The sequence below is a fragment of the Odocoileus virginianus genome, chromosome 10 (assembly GCF_023699985.2).
Source record: "Odocoileus virginianus isolate 20LAN1187 ecotype Illinois chromosome 10, Ovbor_1.2, whole genome shotgun sequence".
NCBI lineage: Eukaryota > Metazoa > Chordata > Mammalia > Artiodactyla > Cervidae > Odocoileus > Odocoileus virginianus.
The window spans coordinates 6544019-6562262 of NC_069683.1; the positions used below are offsets into that span (position 1 = coordinate 6544019).

Genomic DNA, 18244 nt, shown 5'->3' on the forward strand with positions numbered 1-18244 from the left:
CCTTCAAAGCCAAATGCTCTGGGGGCTCCTCCTCCCTTGGTCAGACCCCCACACTGGGGAGCCTGACATGAGACTCAGAACTCTCATTCCTGTGGAAAAGCTTCTGCAATGTAATTATTTTCCAGTTTGTGGTTGCCCACCCAGGATATTTGGGATTTGATTTTATGGGGAATGCACCCTTCCTACTGTCTCATTGTGGCTTCTTCTTTGTCTTTGGAAGTAGAGTATCTTTTCTGGTAGGTTCCAGTCCTTTTTTTGTTGATGATTTTCCAGCAGTTAGTTGTGGTTTTGGTATTTTCATGAGAGAAGGTGAGCTCAGGTCCTTTCACTCTACCATCTTATTCTGTGCATCCTGTTGTATTGTTTTGAGTTACTCTAGAAATTTCTCTAAAGGAGTAAGAGATCCATTCATTTAGACCAGAGTTTGCAAACATGTATCCTTTTATCTCTGAGGACAGGATTGACATGCATGCTTTGTTTTTGATGGTTTTATGACATTTATGGTTCTGCTGGTGATTAGATGGAGGAATGAGGATGGAAATGAAGGGAAGTGTTGGAAATGAAGGGAAGTGTTGGTGGCAGAGATGGCAATGGTGGAGGTAGTGATGGTGCAAGTGATGGTAAGGGTAGTGATGAGGATGGTGGTGAGGATGGTGGTGGGGATAATGACGGTGGTTTTGGTGCTGGCGAACTGATATTCAAGCAGAATATATTAATATAGCCACATCAGTTGCTAAAATTTTGAAATACTTTAAGCTAGTTGGAAAATTACTGTCTTCAAGGTGCCCAAGAGTCTTTCTCTATCGCTCCTGCTTCCAGAGCCCAAGGGAGCCCCAGGCAGACATCTCTGGGGCTGCCATGCACCAGGCTTAGGCAGAAAAGAGGCAGATGCTTAGCACCCACCTGGCACTCTGCAGTCTCGGCGGTATAGCCCAGGGGTTGCTCAATACCTTGACCATTCCCAGGTAGTGTCATGGTGATGATGGAAGTAGTCACGGTGATACCTCCACCCACCTCTGATGTCTCATACCCAGGCCTCCTATTCTCCAGGGCAGGCCCTTCTCGCCAGGCTGAGAATGTAGTGGCTGACCCAGTACTAATGGGCTTCCTCTGGGTCAGCTCATGTGCCCTTGGGCATAGTCCAACTCTGTGCTGTTGCTGAGGGGGGTATCCAGGAGCAGGCAAGTGGGACCCTGCCCTTGGGCTGCTCATGGTTCCACCAAGCAGACGGGAGCTCCTGGTGAGTCAGGGGGAGCACAGAATCCCCGTGGCCTGGGTCTGAAAGTACGGCAGGCTTGGTGGCCTGGAACAGCTTCCCAGAGCTTGTTTTGATGAGCTCTCCCCCTGCCTAGGAGGATGACCTGGCTGAACTGGCCTCCCAGCAGTACTTCGTGGACTATGGCTCCGAGATGATCTTGGAGCGCCTGCTGAACCTCGTGCCCACCTACATCCCTGACCGCGAGATCACGCCCCTGAGGACGCTGGAGAAGTGGGCCCAGCTGGCCATTGCAGCCCACAAGAAGGTCAGAGGCCTGGGGCTTCGAAGGGAGGGCTTTATGGTGACCTGGACGAGGGGTTGGGACCTGAGAAATCCAAGGGATCCCGGCTCTTACCTGGCATCTGCTTGTCCACGGGACTGGGGGGACAGGACGGCACCTTGACTTCCTGGCTCCCAGCAGCCTTTCTCCACTGTGGACATCGGTTCACTGCTGTTTTGTGCTCTCTGCTCTGGGCTGGACGCCAGGGACACAGATGGGTCAAATCCAGTCCTGAGCTCTCACTAGCCCTGCGGGTCAGGAGGGTGGTTGCACATTAAAGAAGCTTCTAGGAGATGCACCTCCTTTCTCCCCGGAAGAGCTCTGGCCCAAATTCCTGCCTGGGGAATTTGAGGTACAGGCCTCCCTCTGTCTCTTATTTGAGGCCCCAGGCCCATAACCAGCCCTGAGTAGCTCTGTTCTAAACTAACAGACCCACCCCAAGTAGAGTGGGGGTGGCCTGGTGGGGAGGGGGGACCCTGGTTGCTGAAGGGGACCCATTGGCCACCCCCTCATCTCCAGGCCCTGGTTGTATAAGAGCAGAATCATCTTTGCACACAAGCTATCAAGGGCTCCAAGATCATCCCCTTCCCCATGCGGCCTCTTCCCTAACCCGGGAGCCCTGTGTCTCCCCCTGAGTTCTGCCTTCTCTGGTGAGCTGCCCACAAGTCTCCACCTGTACCCAAGTGCTCCTGGCACCCCCTCTGCTTCTAGGCTTGGCTCACCCCCAAGGACCTTCCTGTCCTCAGTGCCCCCAGAAGAGATGCATGTTCTCCTCCCCGCCCCTCCCTCTCTCTCTGACATTGGCAGCCTCCTCTCCCTCACCCCTCACTCCTGGTCAGCTGCCGAAGGCCCCAGCAGCTCCAGCCTCCATCCCCACCTCAGCCCTTCTGCCTTCCCCGGGTCCACGGTGCCCACCACCAAGGGGCATGTGACACGTGGCCTGTTCTGGGTTGGGTGCTGCTGTTCATGAATTCCTTTCATTTAGGGTGCTTGTCATGTGTTGGGCACCGCAGCAGACCCTGGAGACTCAGCTGTGGGCAAAACAGGTGTGCTGTCTGCCCTCCCGGAGCCCATGACCGAGCTCACTGGTTGTCTGCTGGATGGTAGTGCCCTGGCCTGCGTGGCCCAGAACCCTGGGCCAGACCCCTCATATGGTGGATAGATGTGAATTAGTGTGATTATTAGGGTCAGATGGGTAAACATATTTTATTTTGAGATAATTTCAAGCTTATGAGAAAGTTTCAGGTTAAAAAAAATCAGAGCTGCTGTGTACAGTATACACCTCACCCAGATTCACCAGTATTTAACACTGTCCCACTTCTGCTGTGACTTTCTCAGCACATATACCCATTATTTTTTCTGAGCTATTGGAGATTAGATTTGAGACACTGAGCCCCTGATTCCTGAATACTCACAACTCCTGGTTTTTCTTTTCTTTTTTTCTTATTTATTTGGCTGCATGAGGTCTTAGTTGCAGCATGCAGGATCTTGGTTACATCATGTGGGTCTTGCCTTGCAGCGCGTGGACTCTCTGGTCGTGGTGCACGGGCTCCGAAGCACACAGGGTCAGTAGTCGTGGCTTGTAGGCTTAGTTGTTCAGCGGCATATGGGATCTTAGTTTCCTGACCAGGGATCAAACCTAAATCCTCTGCATTGCAAGGTGGATTCTTAACCACTGGACCATCAGGGAAGTCCTGTCACAGCTCCTGGGATGGTACTGCTTCTGAGCCCTCTTAGTGCATGGAAATGCAACCGCTTAGGTGCTGGCACCCATGTGTCTTTATCCATGCTTGTGTTTATAGGTGATAAAAACCGGTAAGTTCATTCTGATCACTTCAGTCCTACTTCAGTACCACCAAGTTCCTGTTAAAATGCAGCAGGATATTTTTAGATAATAAAACACTGGTGCATTCATTTCTTGTGGAAGTGTTGGATTGTCCCCCAGCTGCTTGCCCCCTTCAGGCTCCAACCATTCTCCATGCTGCTGTCTTCCTAACTCTCAGGTTCACCTGTCAGTTTCCACTAAATGCCCAGCCTCACCGTGGTGGGTGGCCTTACCCACAGTTCCGTATGACCTGGCTCCTGCCCATCCGGTTCCCACTCCCTCTTCTTGGTCATGCCTGGCACCACTCCCCGATTCTTAGCCACTCATGTTCTTGTTCCCCAAACACCTCTCCTGCCCGCTGCCCTGTGTCTCAAGGACTCACTGCTGTTGGTGGAATCGGAGGAAGACAGAGTGATGGGGACGCTGTGGGCTGGTGGGGTGAGGTGAGGCCGTGGTGCATACAAGGACACAGTGGCCCAGGGCCCACTTCTGGCTTTGGGGATAGGGACAGAGCTTGTGCCATGTCTTTTCTCCCTTGTCCTTGTCTGTGCACCTCCAGGGAATTTATGCCCAGAGGAGAACTGATGCTCAGAAGGTCAAAGAGGATGTGGTCAACTATGCCCGCTTCAAGTGGCCCTTGCTCTTCTCCAGGTTTTATGAAGCCTACAAGTTCTCAGGTACCCCCAGCCCTCCTGCCTCCCATCTCTCCCTCAAGGGCTCCAGCTCACAGTCAGGGGAGGGGAGCGGCCTGGGCCAGACTCCCCAGTCAGCCAGCCTTCTGCTCTCAGGGCTGCTGGGTCCCCAGGTCAGTGTGCTGAGCGGGTCCTCCCTCTCTGCAGTCCAGTAGGGCTCTGTGGCACTTAGTAGGTGCTCAGCCACACACTAGGTGGAACAACTGAGTATTGTGATCATTAAAACACCTACTGTGTACAGAATAGGGTGGCCAACCCCGTGAAGTTGAGAGCGGATGCAGCCGTCACAAACCCACACAGGCCATTTGCTTAGCTATCCTTGGGCATCAGCATCAGGCACCTGCTCCACACCAGGCCCTCTGCTGGTGCTGGATTTGTAGAACCACCAAATATCAGGTTGGAGGGAACCTTTGGGGCTCAGTTAGTGTGACCCTCCCCGCTCTGTATCCTACCACACCGCTCTCAGGGCCTTGGCCCAAGTCACACAGACCAGCGGCAGCGACAGTGTGCAAACCCACCTCCTTAATCCTGCACTCTCTTCCCACCACACCTGGGGTTTTGGCTTGTAGGGAAGTTGTGTTCCCTAAGTCTCAGTTTCCCCATCTGTAAAATGGACATCAGTGTACCCCAGGCTGGCCATCTCCATGGTGGTTATGAGGATTGGGAAGGGCTGGGCCTGGGACTGGGCAGGCACCATCTCAGTGCCCCTGTCTCTGCCCCAGGCCCCAACCTCCCCAAGAATGATGTCATCGTGGCGGTCAACTGGACGGGTGTCTACTTCGTGGATGAGCAGGAGCAGGTGCTTCTGGAGCTTTCCTTCCCCGAGATCATGGCCGTGTCCAGCAGTAGGTCAGTCTAGCTCCTCACACCCCGCAGGGTAGGGACTTGTCCGGAGCTGCATGAAGACCAGTGGCTGGGGTGGGACTCAAACACGGGGTCCTGATTCAGCACTTTCTGAAGTGAAGCTAGCAGATGGAGACACAGTCAGACAGAGTGGGGAGGAGAGGGCTCCGAGGTCTTTCCTGCAGGTCATGGGGGCCTTGGGGGGAAGCCCCCGCCTCACAGAGGACATCAAGATGCAGAGACACGCAGTGGCCTGTCCTGCTCACACGTGATTGAGAGCATGTGCTGTGCCCTGCAGACCCCTGGCACCTTCCTCCCAATAGGGTGGGGGGGGGTCTTTATGGCACATTCCTGGTTGTGCTGAGGTGGATGTGGGTGGTTAGGACAGTCAGGGACAGTTGAGCATATGCAAAAAGAGCTGGCCTGGCATCTGGGGGCCTGCGTGGGACTCACCTCCATGTCCTCATCTCTCAAATAGAGGTCTTAATTCTCCTGCAATAACAGAAAACAGTGGTGAGGAATAAATGCCATAGTTGATGGGAGCCTTTGTAAACAGAGAGGTGCAGTGCACACAGGAGCAGCATTGGGAGTGGGTCCTGCAATGGATTCATCCCAGCAGTGCCTTGTCCCCCACCTGGGGCTTGTAGGAGTGTCTCTGAGCTGTGTCCAGTGTGGGCCAGGGTTGGTCATATCCAGCTCTGACCAAGCACAGATGCAGTGCTGCCAAGATAATCCTTGTTCTCTTGTAGCTGCAGTTGAGAGGGGAGATGGACATCAAATAAGCCACTTTTCAAGTAGGGACCAGTGTGCTGAGGTCTGTGGGAGGGCTTCCTGGAGGAAATGGTATCTAGGCTGGGCCCTAAAGGGTAAGTAGGAAGTAGACAACAAAAGGGAAGTGAGCTCCCCATGCAGGCCTCCCCAGACCGTGCATGACTCTGGCCCGGCCACAGGTGAGTCAGGCTGAGCTGCAGCTCCTGGGGCCCTTTGTCACCCTGGCCGGGCTGGCCTCTCTTGGGACAGGCCGCTTCTGACTGGGCTGGCCTTGGTCTCCTTCAGGGAGTGCCGTGTCTTGCTCTCGCTGGGCTGCTCTGACCTGGGCTGTGCTGGACTGACCCCGACGGGGCCCTGTTCTCCGTGTTGGTCCTGCAGGGGAGCGAAGCTGGTGGCCCCCAGCTTCACGCTGGCCACCATCAAGGGGGATGAGTACACCTTCACCTCCAGCAATGCCGAGGACATCCGTGACCTGGTGGTCACCTTCCTGGAGGGGCTCCGGAAGAGGTCTAAGTATGTGGTGGCCCTACAGGACAACCCCAACCCCGGTGAGTGGCTCCTGGCATCGGCCACCAGTTTCTGGGTCAGGGTGTTTGGTAGATCACATGCCCTGGCCTTGGCCTGGTGTTCAGGATCTCGAGTGCCTGTTACTCCGCCTTCCCCAGACACCTGCTGTGCCAAGTGGACCAAACAGCTCCCCTCTGTGCCTTGTGGGAAACCTTCCTTCCCCTGATCCTAAATACTTATCACCTGCCACCTTCTCCACATGAGATCAGGGGAACACTCCTCCTCAGTGTTCCCCAAATACCATCTTCAAGTGATGACAGCAATAGCAACTATAAGCCATGCATCCCTGGTCCATAGGCCTTTGAGGTCCTGGGCAGGGCTCGAGAAAGAGATGAACCCCAGCCCTGCCATCACGGGGAGGAGGTGGGAGCAGACCGTGACAGTCCCTGTGACAGAGCGGTGACCTGGGAAGCTCAGAGCCTATGGGAACCTGGGTGTGGGGGGGTGGCCCCCATGCAGCCTGGGGTTCAGGGAGGACATTTGTGTGAGCAGAATGTTTGGGGCAGAGAGGATCATGGAGCAGAGGCTGGAGAGCCCGGGTTGGAGGCTGGGAACCGCAGATAGGTCGGTTTGGCTGAAATGGGCGAGGAAAGGTAGAAGGGGCAAGAAGCAGGAGGCAGAGGAAGTCAGGAAGGCGGTCGCCAGCAATAGGCCTTGTGAGTCTGTCGAGGAATTTCTTTTAGGCCAGTGAGGAGCCACGAAAGGCTTTTGACCAATGACTGTGTGTGTGTGTGTGTGTGTGTGTGTGTAGAGGGTTGTGGCAAGGTGGCTCCTGAGCAGATCTGAGAGGGAGAGGGCCTCAGTTCCAGTGGGGAGGAGCGGCTTATAGATCATCAGCCCAAATAAAGGTGTTCCAACCCATCTCTGACCTCTCTGCCCCTCCCTCGACACTTGTGCGGCCCCGCCCATCTCTGCCTTCCAGCCGGCGAGGAGTCTGGCTTCCTCAGCTTCGCCAAGGGGGACCTCCTCATCCTGGACCACGACACGGGCGAACAGGTGATGAACTCGGGCTGGGCCAGCGGCATCAACGAGAGGACCAAGCAGCGTGGGGACTTCCCCACTGACTGCATTTATGTCATGCCTACTGTCACTATGCCACCGAGGGAGATTGTGGTATGTGGCCTGGCTGGGGGTGGTAGATGGATGGGAGGCTCCTCTGGCCCCTCCTTGTCTTATTCCCACATCATAAAATAAGAGTGGGGGGGTTACCGTAGATTCATGCTGTGCAGCTTCTATGAAGATGATCCGGGGGTCTCATGGGACCACAGACTTAAAAGTTGGGGCAACTATTAAACTGGTACCAGGTGGAGAGGAGCCTAGAAACTGCTTCAGATAAAGACCTGCCTGGGCTGGGGGATCAGAGGAGAGTGGCCTAGGGGATAGGAGAATGGGGATGGGGCTTGCACTAGCTAAAAAGGCAGTGAGGTCAGAGCTGGGAAAGCAGGCCCTGGTTCCTCTGGAATCCCCCCTCCCATCCCCCCAGCCAACACTGAGGACTTGGAACCCAGCTTTCCAGGCAGTTCCTGAGCTACTTCTCACATTGCATCCATGGCCTTGTCCAGGCTTTCTGATGACCCCCCTCCTTCAGACAGGGCACTGAGGGAAGGGTCTTAAGCCCAGCATGATGGAGGCAGTGGTAACATCAGAGATTCCCCAGAAGGAAAGGGGCTCTAGGGTCAGACAGGCCCAGGGCCCACCCCCATGAAGGCCGTCTTCCCCAGCCCCAGTCAAGAAGGCTCTGGGCTTTACCATGTTGATCCAGGGCCCCCAGTTGGAGAGCTGACTTCAGCTCCCATCTCTTGGTCTCTAGGCCCTGGTCACCATGACCCCTGACCAGAGGCAGGACGTTATCCGACTCCTGCAGCTGCGAACGGCAGAGCCCGAGGTGCGCGCCAAGCCCTACACGCTGGAGGAGTTTTCCTACGACTACTTCAGGTGATGGGGGAAGGGGAGACAGGACCGGGAACTACAGGCTTCTGCTACTCTCTGATCTGCGTCGTGGGGTCACTTTGTGGTGCCCCTACCTGTGAGAAGGGCCCGGGTCAGAAGGAGCCAGAGGGCAGTTTCAGGCTATCGAAGTGACCCTTCTCATGTCATGTCATCTTATCCTGCCTTCATTTAAGATCCTGTGACTGTGCTGCTCTAAGAGGTGGAGTCCTGGGCACTCAGCTCGCGAGCCTGTTCTTGCCTCATGGACTCATAGTCCTGGTGGGGAGGCAGGCATGAAACCAGGCAGCTGCTGTTTTGTGTGCCCGGTATTGTGATGGAGATGCTGGGTGGGGTGGAGATGGAGAGGAGGCTTCCTGGGGGAAGTGGTGTCTGGGCTGCTGGGTGGAGGAGTGCCAGGGCAACGCATGCCATAGCCCGAGCAGAGGGCAGCCAGGGTGAGCAGGCTGGGTAGGCAGGCAGGGCTGGCCAGGGCTCAGCCAGCCTTGTTAGTATCTGCATTTGTCAGCTGAGAAATTAAGGCCTGGGCAGAGCTGGTGACTCACCCCAGGTCACAGGGGACAGTGGGGAAGCACAGGGCCAGTTCCCTATGCTCAGCCTCCTGCACGGGGCAGGATGGAGCTGGAGTTACAGCCTGGCCATCAGTGCCTACTGGGTGTGCTCCACAGGCCCCCGCCCAAGCACACGCTGAGCCGCGTCATGGTGTCCAAGGCCCGCGGCAAGGACCGGCTGTGGAACCACACGCGGGAGCCGCTCAAGCAGGCGCTGCTCAAGAAGATCCTGGGCAGCGAGGAGCTCTCGCAGGAGGCCTGCATGGCCTTCATTGATATCCGCACCCACAGTGGGCGGGGGGTGACGTGGAGGGCAGGCAGGGGCCACCGGGAGGGGTCCCCCAGGGGAGGGTGGGACCAGGCCGGGCCTCTAGGGTTTTCATCACCTACTTTCTTCCGAGGGGCCCTGCTGGGGCCTGGGCAGACATGGGGGGATGCTGACGGGGTGGCTCCCTTACCAGGGTGCCGGGGGCTGCCCCCTCACACCCTGTCATTGGGTGACAGATTTAAACTGTGCCGTGTGCTGGGCCAGGCATGGAGGCACAGGGGTGAGCAGACTCTGGCCTCATGGTGCCTGTAATTGAGAGAGGAGACATGCTGGTCAGGGTCAGTGCTGTGATGGGGCCCGACAGCACAGTGGCCCGACCTGGCCTTGGACAGCAGGGAGGGCTTCCTGGAGGAAATGACATCTAGGCTGGAGACCCACCTGGGCCCATCCAAGGGGAGATGGGTGAAGAATGTTCCTGACAGAGGGAGAAGCATGCATAAAGGCCCTGAGGCAAAACAGAGCTTGGCTGTTTCAAGGACACAGATTAACTCAGCACAGCTAGAGCGTAGAGTTCCAGAAGGGAATTCAAAGATCTGGGCTGATGGATGAAAGGTTCCCCAGGCCTGTTAAGAAGCTTGGACTGTGTCCTGTGGCCAAGGGGAGTGGTACAGTTAGATTTGTGATTTGGAAAGTTGATTCTGGGTGCTGTAAGGATTCTTGTTCTGAGGTTGGGGCCTGGAGCAGGATGGCCAATGAGGAGTGGCCAGAGGAGCTGGGGAGAGAGGGTGGGCAGCGGGCATGGAGAACAGTGTGGGCACACTATGCCCATTTCCTGGGTGAGCAGCCTGAGGCCAGGGCCACAGGGTCAGGGGGGGGCAGACGCTGGTGGAGAGGAGGAGGAGGCTGCCTGCCTCCTGGGCTAGTGCTCCGTGATTGGCCACGGCCTTCCTTGACGGCTCCCCACCTGTGCTCAAGTACATGGGTGACTACCCATCCAAGAGGATGCGCTCCGTCAATGAGCTCACCGACCAGATCTTCGAGGGAGCCCTGAAGGCTGAGCCCCTCAAGGACGAGGTGTATGTGCAGATCCTGAAGCAGCTGACCGACAACCACATCAGGTTAGCCAGGGTGGTGGGAGGGTGCAGGCAGGCCCCCACCCTGGAGATAACAGCTGAAGGTAAGACGGGGAGCTCACTCCCTGTTGAGGCAGTGGCGGCTCCGCCTGGGAGCCATCCTCCTTCACTTGGAGCAGGAACGTGTCCTCGGGGCTCTTCCTCAAGGTCCATGGAGGAGGGTCAAGAACCAAAGGTGGTGGCTGTACCTTTGGAGCCTGTCTTCCCTCAAGTTGAACAGTCCCAGCTCCTCATTTCCCGCTTCCCTCTGCCTGGACACCCTCCTTTAGATACCTGCCTCCAGCCCAGATGTTGCTGTCTGTCTGCATGTGCATCTCCTGAGCAGTTGTCCCATCCCTCACTCAGGCTGAGCAGACTGTCTGTCAGAAGCTCTGGCTAAAAATTCTCATGGGCTGGGGGTGTCGGACCCCAGAGGGTGTCAGACAGTGGCAGGAGGGGGAAGTCACGCACATGCTCATCTCAGAGCCAGAGACAAGCCCCACCCTCTCCCCTAATTCCCAGGCTCCCAACTCCCTCCCCAGCCTTGTCACTCACTCCATCTCTTACACAAATCCACCATTAGACCACGTGTGAGATCTTTTCACAAAGCTACACTTTTGTACATGCTGTGCCCATTGCCAGGAAAACCTTTCACATCCTCTGCATATTAGAATTTGCCTCATCCTTCAAAGCCTCATCCTTCCCTGGTGTCTCAGAAGGTAGTGTCTGCCTGCAATGTGGGAGACCGGGGTTCAATCCCTGGGTCAGGAAGATCCCCTGGAAAAGGAAATGGCAACCCACTCCAGAATTCTTGCCTGGAAAATTCTATGGCTGGAGGAGTCTGGTAGGCTACAGTCCATGGGGTCACAAAGAGTCGGACACGACTCAGTTACTTCACTTTTCAAAGCCTAGAGCAGATGCCACCTCCTTCTGGAAGCCCTCCAAGCTTCCCTCTTTCCAGGCTGAAGGAGCTCAGGGGAGTGCATGAGGGAGCCCTGGGGCTGGTCTAACTCAGTGCTACTCAAGTAATCATGCTCATTGTGCTCAGTTGTGTCTGACTCTTTGTGACCCCCTGAACCATAATCTGCCAGGCTCCTCTGTCTATGGGATTCTCCAGGTAAGAATACTGGAGTGGGTTGCCATTTTCTTCCTCCAAGGGATCTTCCTGACCCAGGGATCAAAACTGTGTCTCTTGCTTCAAGTAACAGATGAGTTAAAAATCTCCTGCCAGAATAAACCACATACTGCTTCCATCGTAGGAAAGTCTTACTAAAAAAAAGAAAAAAGAAATCTTAACTGAACCAGAGTGCTTGGTGACATACTGATTTTCATTTTGGCACAAACACTTTACCTCCAAGTGACGAGTAAGTGTGTGGCCTGGGGCAGGTTGAGGAGCACGATTTGGATCTGACTGTCGGGTGGGTGGGTACATGTTGGTCTCAGAGAGGGGTGGGGGTGAGGGCAGGCATGTGCTGCCCTGGTGAGGAGCCCTGCTGGACACGCCTCTTCCCGCAGGTACAGTGAGGAGCGGGGCTGGGAGCTGCTCTGGTTGTGCACAGGGCTCTTCCCACCCAGCAACATCCTCCTGCCCCACGTGCAGCGCTTCCTGCAGTCCCGCAAGCACTGCCCACTCGCCATCGACTGCTTGCAGCGACTCCAGAAAGCCCTGAGGTACGGCCGTCTGCAAGGGATGGTTGGGGGGGGGGGGCGCAGCGGGCACAGTGTGGGCACTGGGATGGGCTTCCAGCCACATGGGCTTGAGAAACGAGTCCTTTGGTGATGCTGATGACCTCAGTATCAGCGGTTGGGACCCATCTTTGGGGTCCCAGAGCTGCCCAGCAGACAAAGGTTGCCGTGCCTAGTACCCATTCCAGACAGTTTGAGAGTCTGGTTGCTCAGAAAGCTATTTTCTAAAACCGTCAAGTCTGCTGGGGAGGCAGACACCTGGGTTGCACTCTATACTCTGCAGAGCTCACTTGCATCCTTTGCTTCATTCGTTCCCCTCCACATACCTATTGGTGGGTACCATCATCATCTCGTTTTACAGATGAGGAACAAAAGGCTTGAGTTTGTGACTATCGCCTGGTAGGAAGTGGTGGACAGGGATTAGGACTGGGCTTTGCCTGACTCTGAAGTTCCCCCTGTTCTCTGCTTCCCATGGCTGCCTCCTGACTTGGCCCCTCTCCCCCTTGCTTGGTTTTCAGAAATGGGTCCCGAAAGTACCCCCCACACCTGGTGGAGGTGGAAGCCATCCAGCACAAAACCACCCAGATTTTCCACAAGGTCTACTTTCCTGATGACACTGACGAGGTAAGGGACATGGGGCAGCCCTGATGCCTCTCCCCCATCGCCCCCATCTTTGCCCCCATCTCCTGCCCTTCAGTGGAGTTGGGGCCATAGACTCCTCCAGTCAGGAGCCCTTGGGTTCCTGGTCTAGCCTCTCACTAATTGGATTAGCTTCCTTGACAAGGTCATACCTCCCTTTCTCTGAGGAGCCTCCCATTCTGTTCCTGGGCACAGGCCTGCCTGCTCCACAGCCCCAGACCGCCCCTGTTGTCCTAAGTCCACTCTCCTGCAGACCCCTTCCCTCCTTGTCACTTGACCTGTGAGTGCCCTCTACCTTGGTTCCCTGGGCAGAGGTTTTATTTGTCTTCTTGTCACACCTGTTTGGTCAGGCTGACTTCTGATCTATACCCCCTTCCCCATCCCAGCACAGCATCTCATTCAGATAAACAAGACCAACATTGAAACTTTTGGTTTGAAAAGCAGCTTAAAAACTTGTCTAGAAACTAGAGACACAGAAATACTATTATAGGATTCTAGACACAAGGCCAGAAAATCTTCCTAAAATCCTCTCCTGTCCCCAGTGGAGGCTTACATGGAACATCCCCCCCCCACAACCCCTGTGACCCCCAAACCGCTCTCCTTCTTCTAAACTTCCCCGGACTCTCCTATCCCTCTCAGCCTGTTGGGGCGGCTTCCCCGCTCGTGACGCCTCACCTTTCTGGAGTTTGTTTTCTCCCTCCTTCGGTCTCTTTTCTTCCACAGCCCCCGTCTCTCCTGCGCTTCCTTGGCCTCCACCATCACTCATGCTTGTACAGCCACACCCAGGACCCTGGAGGCCAAGGCTTGGAACTGCTTGGAGGGGTGGGAAGGGCACCAACTGGGAAGATCCAGACAGGAGTTGCTTTCTCTTTTTTTAAAATTTATTTTTAATGGGAGTATAGCTCATGTACAATATTATGAGTGTCAGCTGTACAACACAGTGATTCACCATTTTAAAACTAATTGTATTTATTTTTTTGGCTGTGCTCTGTCTTCGTTGCTGCGCAGACGTTTCTCTAGTTGCGGTGAGAGGGGGTTGCTCTTTGTTGCGGCGCAGAGGCTTGTCACCGTGGTGGTTTCTCCTGGTGCAGAGCACAGGCTCTCGGGACTCAGCCTTCAGCAGTTGTGGCTCCTGGGCTCTAGCACAGGCTCAGTAGTTGTGGCTCACAGGCTTTGTTGCTCCGAGGCATGTGGGATCTTCCCGGATCAGGGTTTGAACCCATGCCTCCTCCATTGGCAGGCAGATTCTTTACCATTGAGCCACCAGAGGAGCCCATGAATCAGTTTTTTCAAGGTTGTATTCCACTTATAGTTATTATAAAATATTGGCTATATTCCCTGTGTTGTACAGTATATCCTTGTAGCTTGTTTATCTTATACACAGTAGTTTGTACACTTAAGCATTGTGCTGAGCTCTGTGGAAGCCCCCTCAGAAGGAGGCTGTCTTGAATGGGAAGGGGCTCTATCTGAGGCCCAGCCATTAGGGGTGCAGGAGGCCCTGCCAGAGCCAAGCAAGTGCCTCTCTGCACCAGGCCTTCGAGGTGGAGTCCAGCACCAAGGCCAAGGACTTCTGCCAGAACATCGCCGCCCGGCTGCTCCTCAAGTCCTCCGAGGGATTCAGCCTCTTTGTCAAAATTGCAGATAAGGTGGGTCATGGGTGGCCACTGGATGCTAATCTACCTGCTGTTGGGGTGTCTACTGAGAACTTTGCTGGGCCTCTGGGAGCGTATGGGACAGCGGGGGTAGGGAGACAGAAGGAAGGATGGGGCGAGGGAGGAAGAGGCACTCCTGCACACGGCCTCTGATTCGGCCTCCTCCTTACATCCCTGCAGCGCCCCCTTCCATGGAGCCGCTGTCCCGATCTCTCTCTCCTCTGAGCCATGGCACAGGCTGGCTACAGATCTCTTGGGGGCCACATGGCACTCTGTGTTCTGGACACACTAGGCTCCTCACTCTGCCCCACACACATGGACTTTCCAGATTTGATTTGACTGGTCCCTCAGCTGCCAGGCTGTTGGTTTGCCTCTGAAAAAGCCCTTGAAGAGAGAGGGTGATTATCCTCACTAGTAGATCACAAGTCCCTGGGCTCAGAAAGGTTAAGTAACTTCTCCCAGATCACAGAGCAGGGACTCAGCACCAGGTGGGTCTGGCTCTGAAGTGCAGGGCCCTGCCTCCGCCCCTCATTGACCCCCATGGACATAAATATGGGGGGACAAAGGTCCAGCTCTAAAGCCCTTCCTTTGGGGGGCTTCCCTGACCCTTGCACAGGTCAGGTGCTCCCTTCTGTTGCTCAGCCACAGTTCTGTGTGCATTCATGACTGTCTCCTCACTGGTCTGACCCTGTACCAGACACTGTGACCCAAAGTGATCCAGTGAGGTCCTGGACCTGGGCGGGAGGGGCTTAGAGTCTGTGGGTGGCTCAGGAAACGGATGCCAGAGAATGTCCAAACCAGAGACTGGGCCCCCACCTCAGCCTCTTCCCCCCAGGGTCCTAGGGCAGTGATCAGTGACTCTTTGCTGAATGAGTGGAGTCACTGTCACTAGCCAGACACTCAGCTGGCAAAACTGGGGCAAGATGGGGCTGATCCACAGACACCCACCCTGGCTGCAAGCAGGAATCTTTCTGGAGAAGGGGTTGCCGTGGAGGCCTTGGGTGGGAAAGTCAGAGAATTCAGTTTTTCTCAAGTTAAAATGAGTGGACGTGTCCCTAGGTCATCAGCGTCCCCGAGAACGACTTCTTCTTCGACTTTGTACGACACCTGACGGACTGGATAAAGAAGGCCCGGCCTGTCAGGGATGGTAACGTGAGGCTGAGTCCTGGGATCGTCTGAGGTCTGGGGCTGGCAGGTGCTGGCTGAGGGCCATTCCTGAGGCCCATGTGGGTGGGGCCCCGAGCTGGGGCTTCCTCCGGGGCTGGTGCTGGGCTGGACAGCCCTCTGTGCTGGCATCCTCTGGGTGACCGCCTGCCCTCTGCCACAGGAGTCGTGCCCTCGCTGACCTACCAAGTGTTCTTCATGAAGAAGCTGTGGACCACCACGGTGCCTGGGAAGGACCCCATGGCCGACTCCATCTTCCACTATTACCAGGTGAGCTGCCGAGTGGCTCCGGGCTGTGCTTGAGCTGCCGCCGTGGGTGCTGACTGTGAAAGCAGAGACCTGCTCGGCAGACCGAAAGTGGGTGGGTAGTTCCTGCTCTGCGGCGTGTCTTCAGGCCATCCCAGTTCCCTACTCTTCAGAGAGTGGATAAGACAGTTGTTAAGTTTCCAGGAGCCTGTGGGCAGCGCTAGAGGCTTCATCTTTGCTTTTGGTCAGCTCATCTTCAGCTACTGTGGTTCTGGGTCTGAAAGTTCAAGGTGGGGAAGGGGCTGGTGCTGCTGAGGAAGCCAGTGGGTCTCAAGGGAACACAGTGGGAGGCAGCTAGCCAGAGAGGCTTTTTCCCAAGGAAGGATAGGCCTGGTGCGGGGGCCAGAGTTATGGAACAGTCTCAGGCACCCCAGCTGGTCCCTCTGAGTTTCTTCATCTTTGAAATGGAGCTGCTTGCCTCACTGGACTGTTATGAGGGTAAATGAGATAATATTCACCCCTGGCTCTGATTTAAAACTGTAAAGCACTGCATCTGTGTGGCCTAAGGCTGTTTCCCTGTCCTGTGCCTTCCCTCATTGGGGAGCAGGTGGACCCAGCCTCATGGTGTGGGGTGTTTAAGGGGAGAAGCCTGCTTCCTTCAGGTGCCTCCACGCCTGTGACCTTCTCTGTCTCTGGCAGGAGTTGCCCAAGTATCTCCGAGGCTACCACAAGTGCACGCGGGAAGAGGTGCTGCAGCTGGGGGCGCTCATCTATAGGGTCAAGTTCGAGGAGGACAAGTCCTACTTCCCCAGTATCCCCAAGCTGCTCCGGGAGCTGGTGCCCCAGGACCTCATCCGGCAGGTCTCACCTGACGACTGGAAGCGGGTGAGCACAGAGGGAGACGGTGGGAACAGCCCCCCCCGCCCCCTCAAATGGGTCTCTGGACACCCCAGGGTCAAGGGGCAGGTGCTGGACAGCAGCCAGGGAAGTATCTCTTGTGACCCCTGTAAATTCAGCTGGTCACTTCGCAGCAATTTGTCTGGTCCTGGTTACTAAGGTGACCTGGTTTTCCTCGATAGTGTTTGACCTGCTTGCTTTGGGGAGGGAAGGGCTGTCAGGAGTCCATTAACTGGTATTAGTGGGAGACTGCCTGGCCCTCCATGGCTCATGACAGCTGCTGACAGTGCAGAGGGGGCAGGACTGGCGGGGGAGAGGACTCTGACCCACCCTCCCTCTGCAGTCCATCGTCGCCTATTTCAACAAGCACGCAGGGAAGTCCAAGGAGGAGGCCAAGCTGGCCTTCCTGAAGCTCATCTTCAAGTGGCCCACCTTCGGCTCAGCCTTCTTTGAGGTGAAGGTACGCTGTGGGTGGGTGCTTCTGAGAGGGGGAGGGGAACCACGTTACCAGGACTCCTCCCCATGACTTGCGGAGACTACAGTGGTCTCTGCCACCTGCCTGGCACTGAAAGGAGGAAATGACTCTCAGCTTTGTCCCAGCTAGGTGTCTCAGCTAAGTACTGGGCCCTGGGCTCAGTCCTAGGACACTGAGCGGCCAGCCCCTAGCCTGGCAGGGGAGGCAGATGTGTACAAAGGTCAGAGTAATAGAGGATGATCTGTGCTCTGTGACAGTGGGGAGCCCTCATGGAGGTGGCAGAGTCTGGGAGGCCCAACCAGACTATGAAGGCTGAGAAGGCTTCCTGGGAGAGGCAACACCTGAGCTCTCCAGGGAGACCCTGGGGGCAGTGTTCCTGGCAGACAGTCTGGCCTAAGCAAAGACCCAGAAGTGTGAGAGCTCAGGCATGGGCAGGAAGTGCAAGTGGGTGAGTGTGGATGGGCATGAGGTGTGAGGCGAGCAGACTGTGGTGAGAGGCAGGTAGGCTTCCTCCTGGAGATGGTGCCCAGCCTTCGTGGGTTTTGAACAGGGTTGATGGGACCAGAGGCAGGAGAATGGAGAAGAGAGGGCTGTGCAAGGAGAGGTAGGCAAGTACATCTGGAGGCAAGTATAGGGTTCAAGGAGATCTTTTTAAAGAAGAGAGACTTTAGAGCTGAGATAGAGGGACTCGTAGAGAAGAGGACAGAAGGGATGAAACTCTTGCCGGTTGCTGGGGACCCATGAAAGGATTCAGGGTAGCATTGAGGACCCAGAAGAGGCAGAAACTTGAGGTTGTGGCTGGAGAGGCAGACTTAAGCCCAACTTGGGGCAGCTTTATTTCTCCCCAGATGTACAAAACATTTCCTGCTCTGGGTTCCCCATCTGATGTTTTTTTTTTTTTTTTTAACTAGCAAACTACAGAGCCAAACTTTCCTGAGATCCTCTTAATTGCCATCAACAAGTATGGGGTCAGCCTCATTGATCCCAGAACCAAGGTGAGCAGTGACAGGGAAGAGCAGGTAAGGGGGGCTTTTCTGTCTGTACTTCTAATAAAGGACACCAGAACCAAACTTCAAGACACTCTGTCAGCTACCAATATCCTCACTTCATCTACCCTCCTGGCCACATGTCTTGAGAGGCTGTCCATGTTTGCTGTGTCTACTTCCTTACCTCTCATCTCTCCATCAAAACTGCTCTCTGAGTTACTAATGAAGTCCTCACTATGAAATCCATGCCACTCTTTACTACTTGGTCTTTCAGCAACATCAGACACTACCAGCCCCTTCCCCTCTCCAGAATGCTCTCTGCCCACAATTGGTCAGGTGGCAGGCTGTGCTGGGGTAACTGATGCTCAGATGTGTGGGCTGAGCA

The 18244-nt window shown here is 55.4% G+C and overlaps 1 protein-coding gene across 4 annotated transcripts in view; it reads left to right on the forward strand.

The window, feature by feature from the left end:
* MYO7A (myosin VIIA) overlaps positions 1–18244 on the forward strand; it is a 92731-nt gene that overhangs the window by 67634 nt on the left and 6853 nt on the right. Inside the window, exons 31-46 of one of the 4 annotated variants that reach the window (XM_070472953.1) lie at positions 1353–1523; positions 3923–4040; positions 4778–4904; positions 5955–6217; positions 7159–7349; positions 8047–8171; positions 8852–9009; positions 9967–10120; positions 11630–11785; positions 12319–12424; positions 13972–14085; positions 15151–15238; positions 15419–15525; positions 16201–16386; positions 16742–16858; positions 17785–17868. In XM_070472953.1, the coding sequence (XP_070329054.1) occupies positions 1353–1523; positions 3923–4040; positions 4778–4904; positions 5955–6217; positions 7159–7349; positions 8047–8171; positions 8852–9009; positions 9967–10120; positions 11630–11785; positions 12319–12424; positions 13972–14085; positions 15151–15238; positions 15419–15525; positions 16201–16386; positions 16742–16858; positions 17785–17868 (2265 nt within the window). Of the gene's footprint in view, positions 1–1352; positions 1524–3922; positions 4041–4777; positions 4905–5954; positions 6218–7158; positions 7350–8046; positions 8172–8851; positions 9010–9966; positions 10121–11629; positions 11786–12318; positions 12425–13971; positions 14086–15150; positions 15244–15418; positions 15526–16200; positions 16387–16741; positions 16859–17784; positions 17869–18244 lie in introns of those variants that run through there. The other 3 variants (XM_070472955.1, XM_070472954.1, XM_070472956.1) reach the window with 3 other exon arrangements.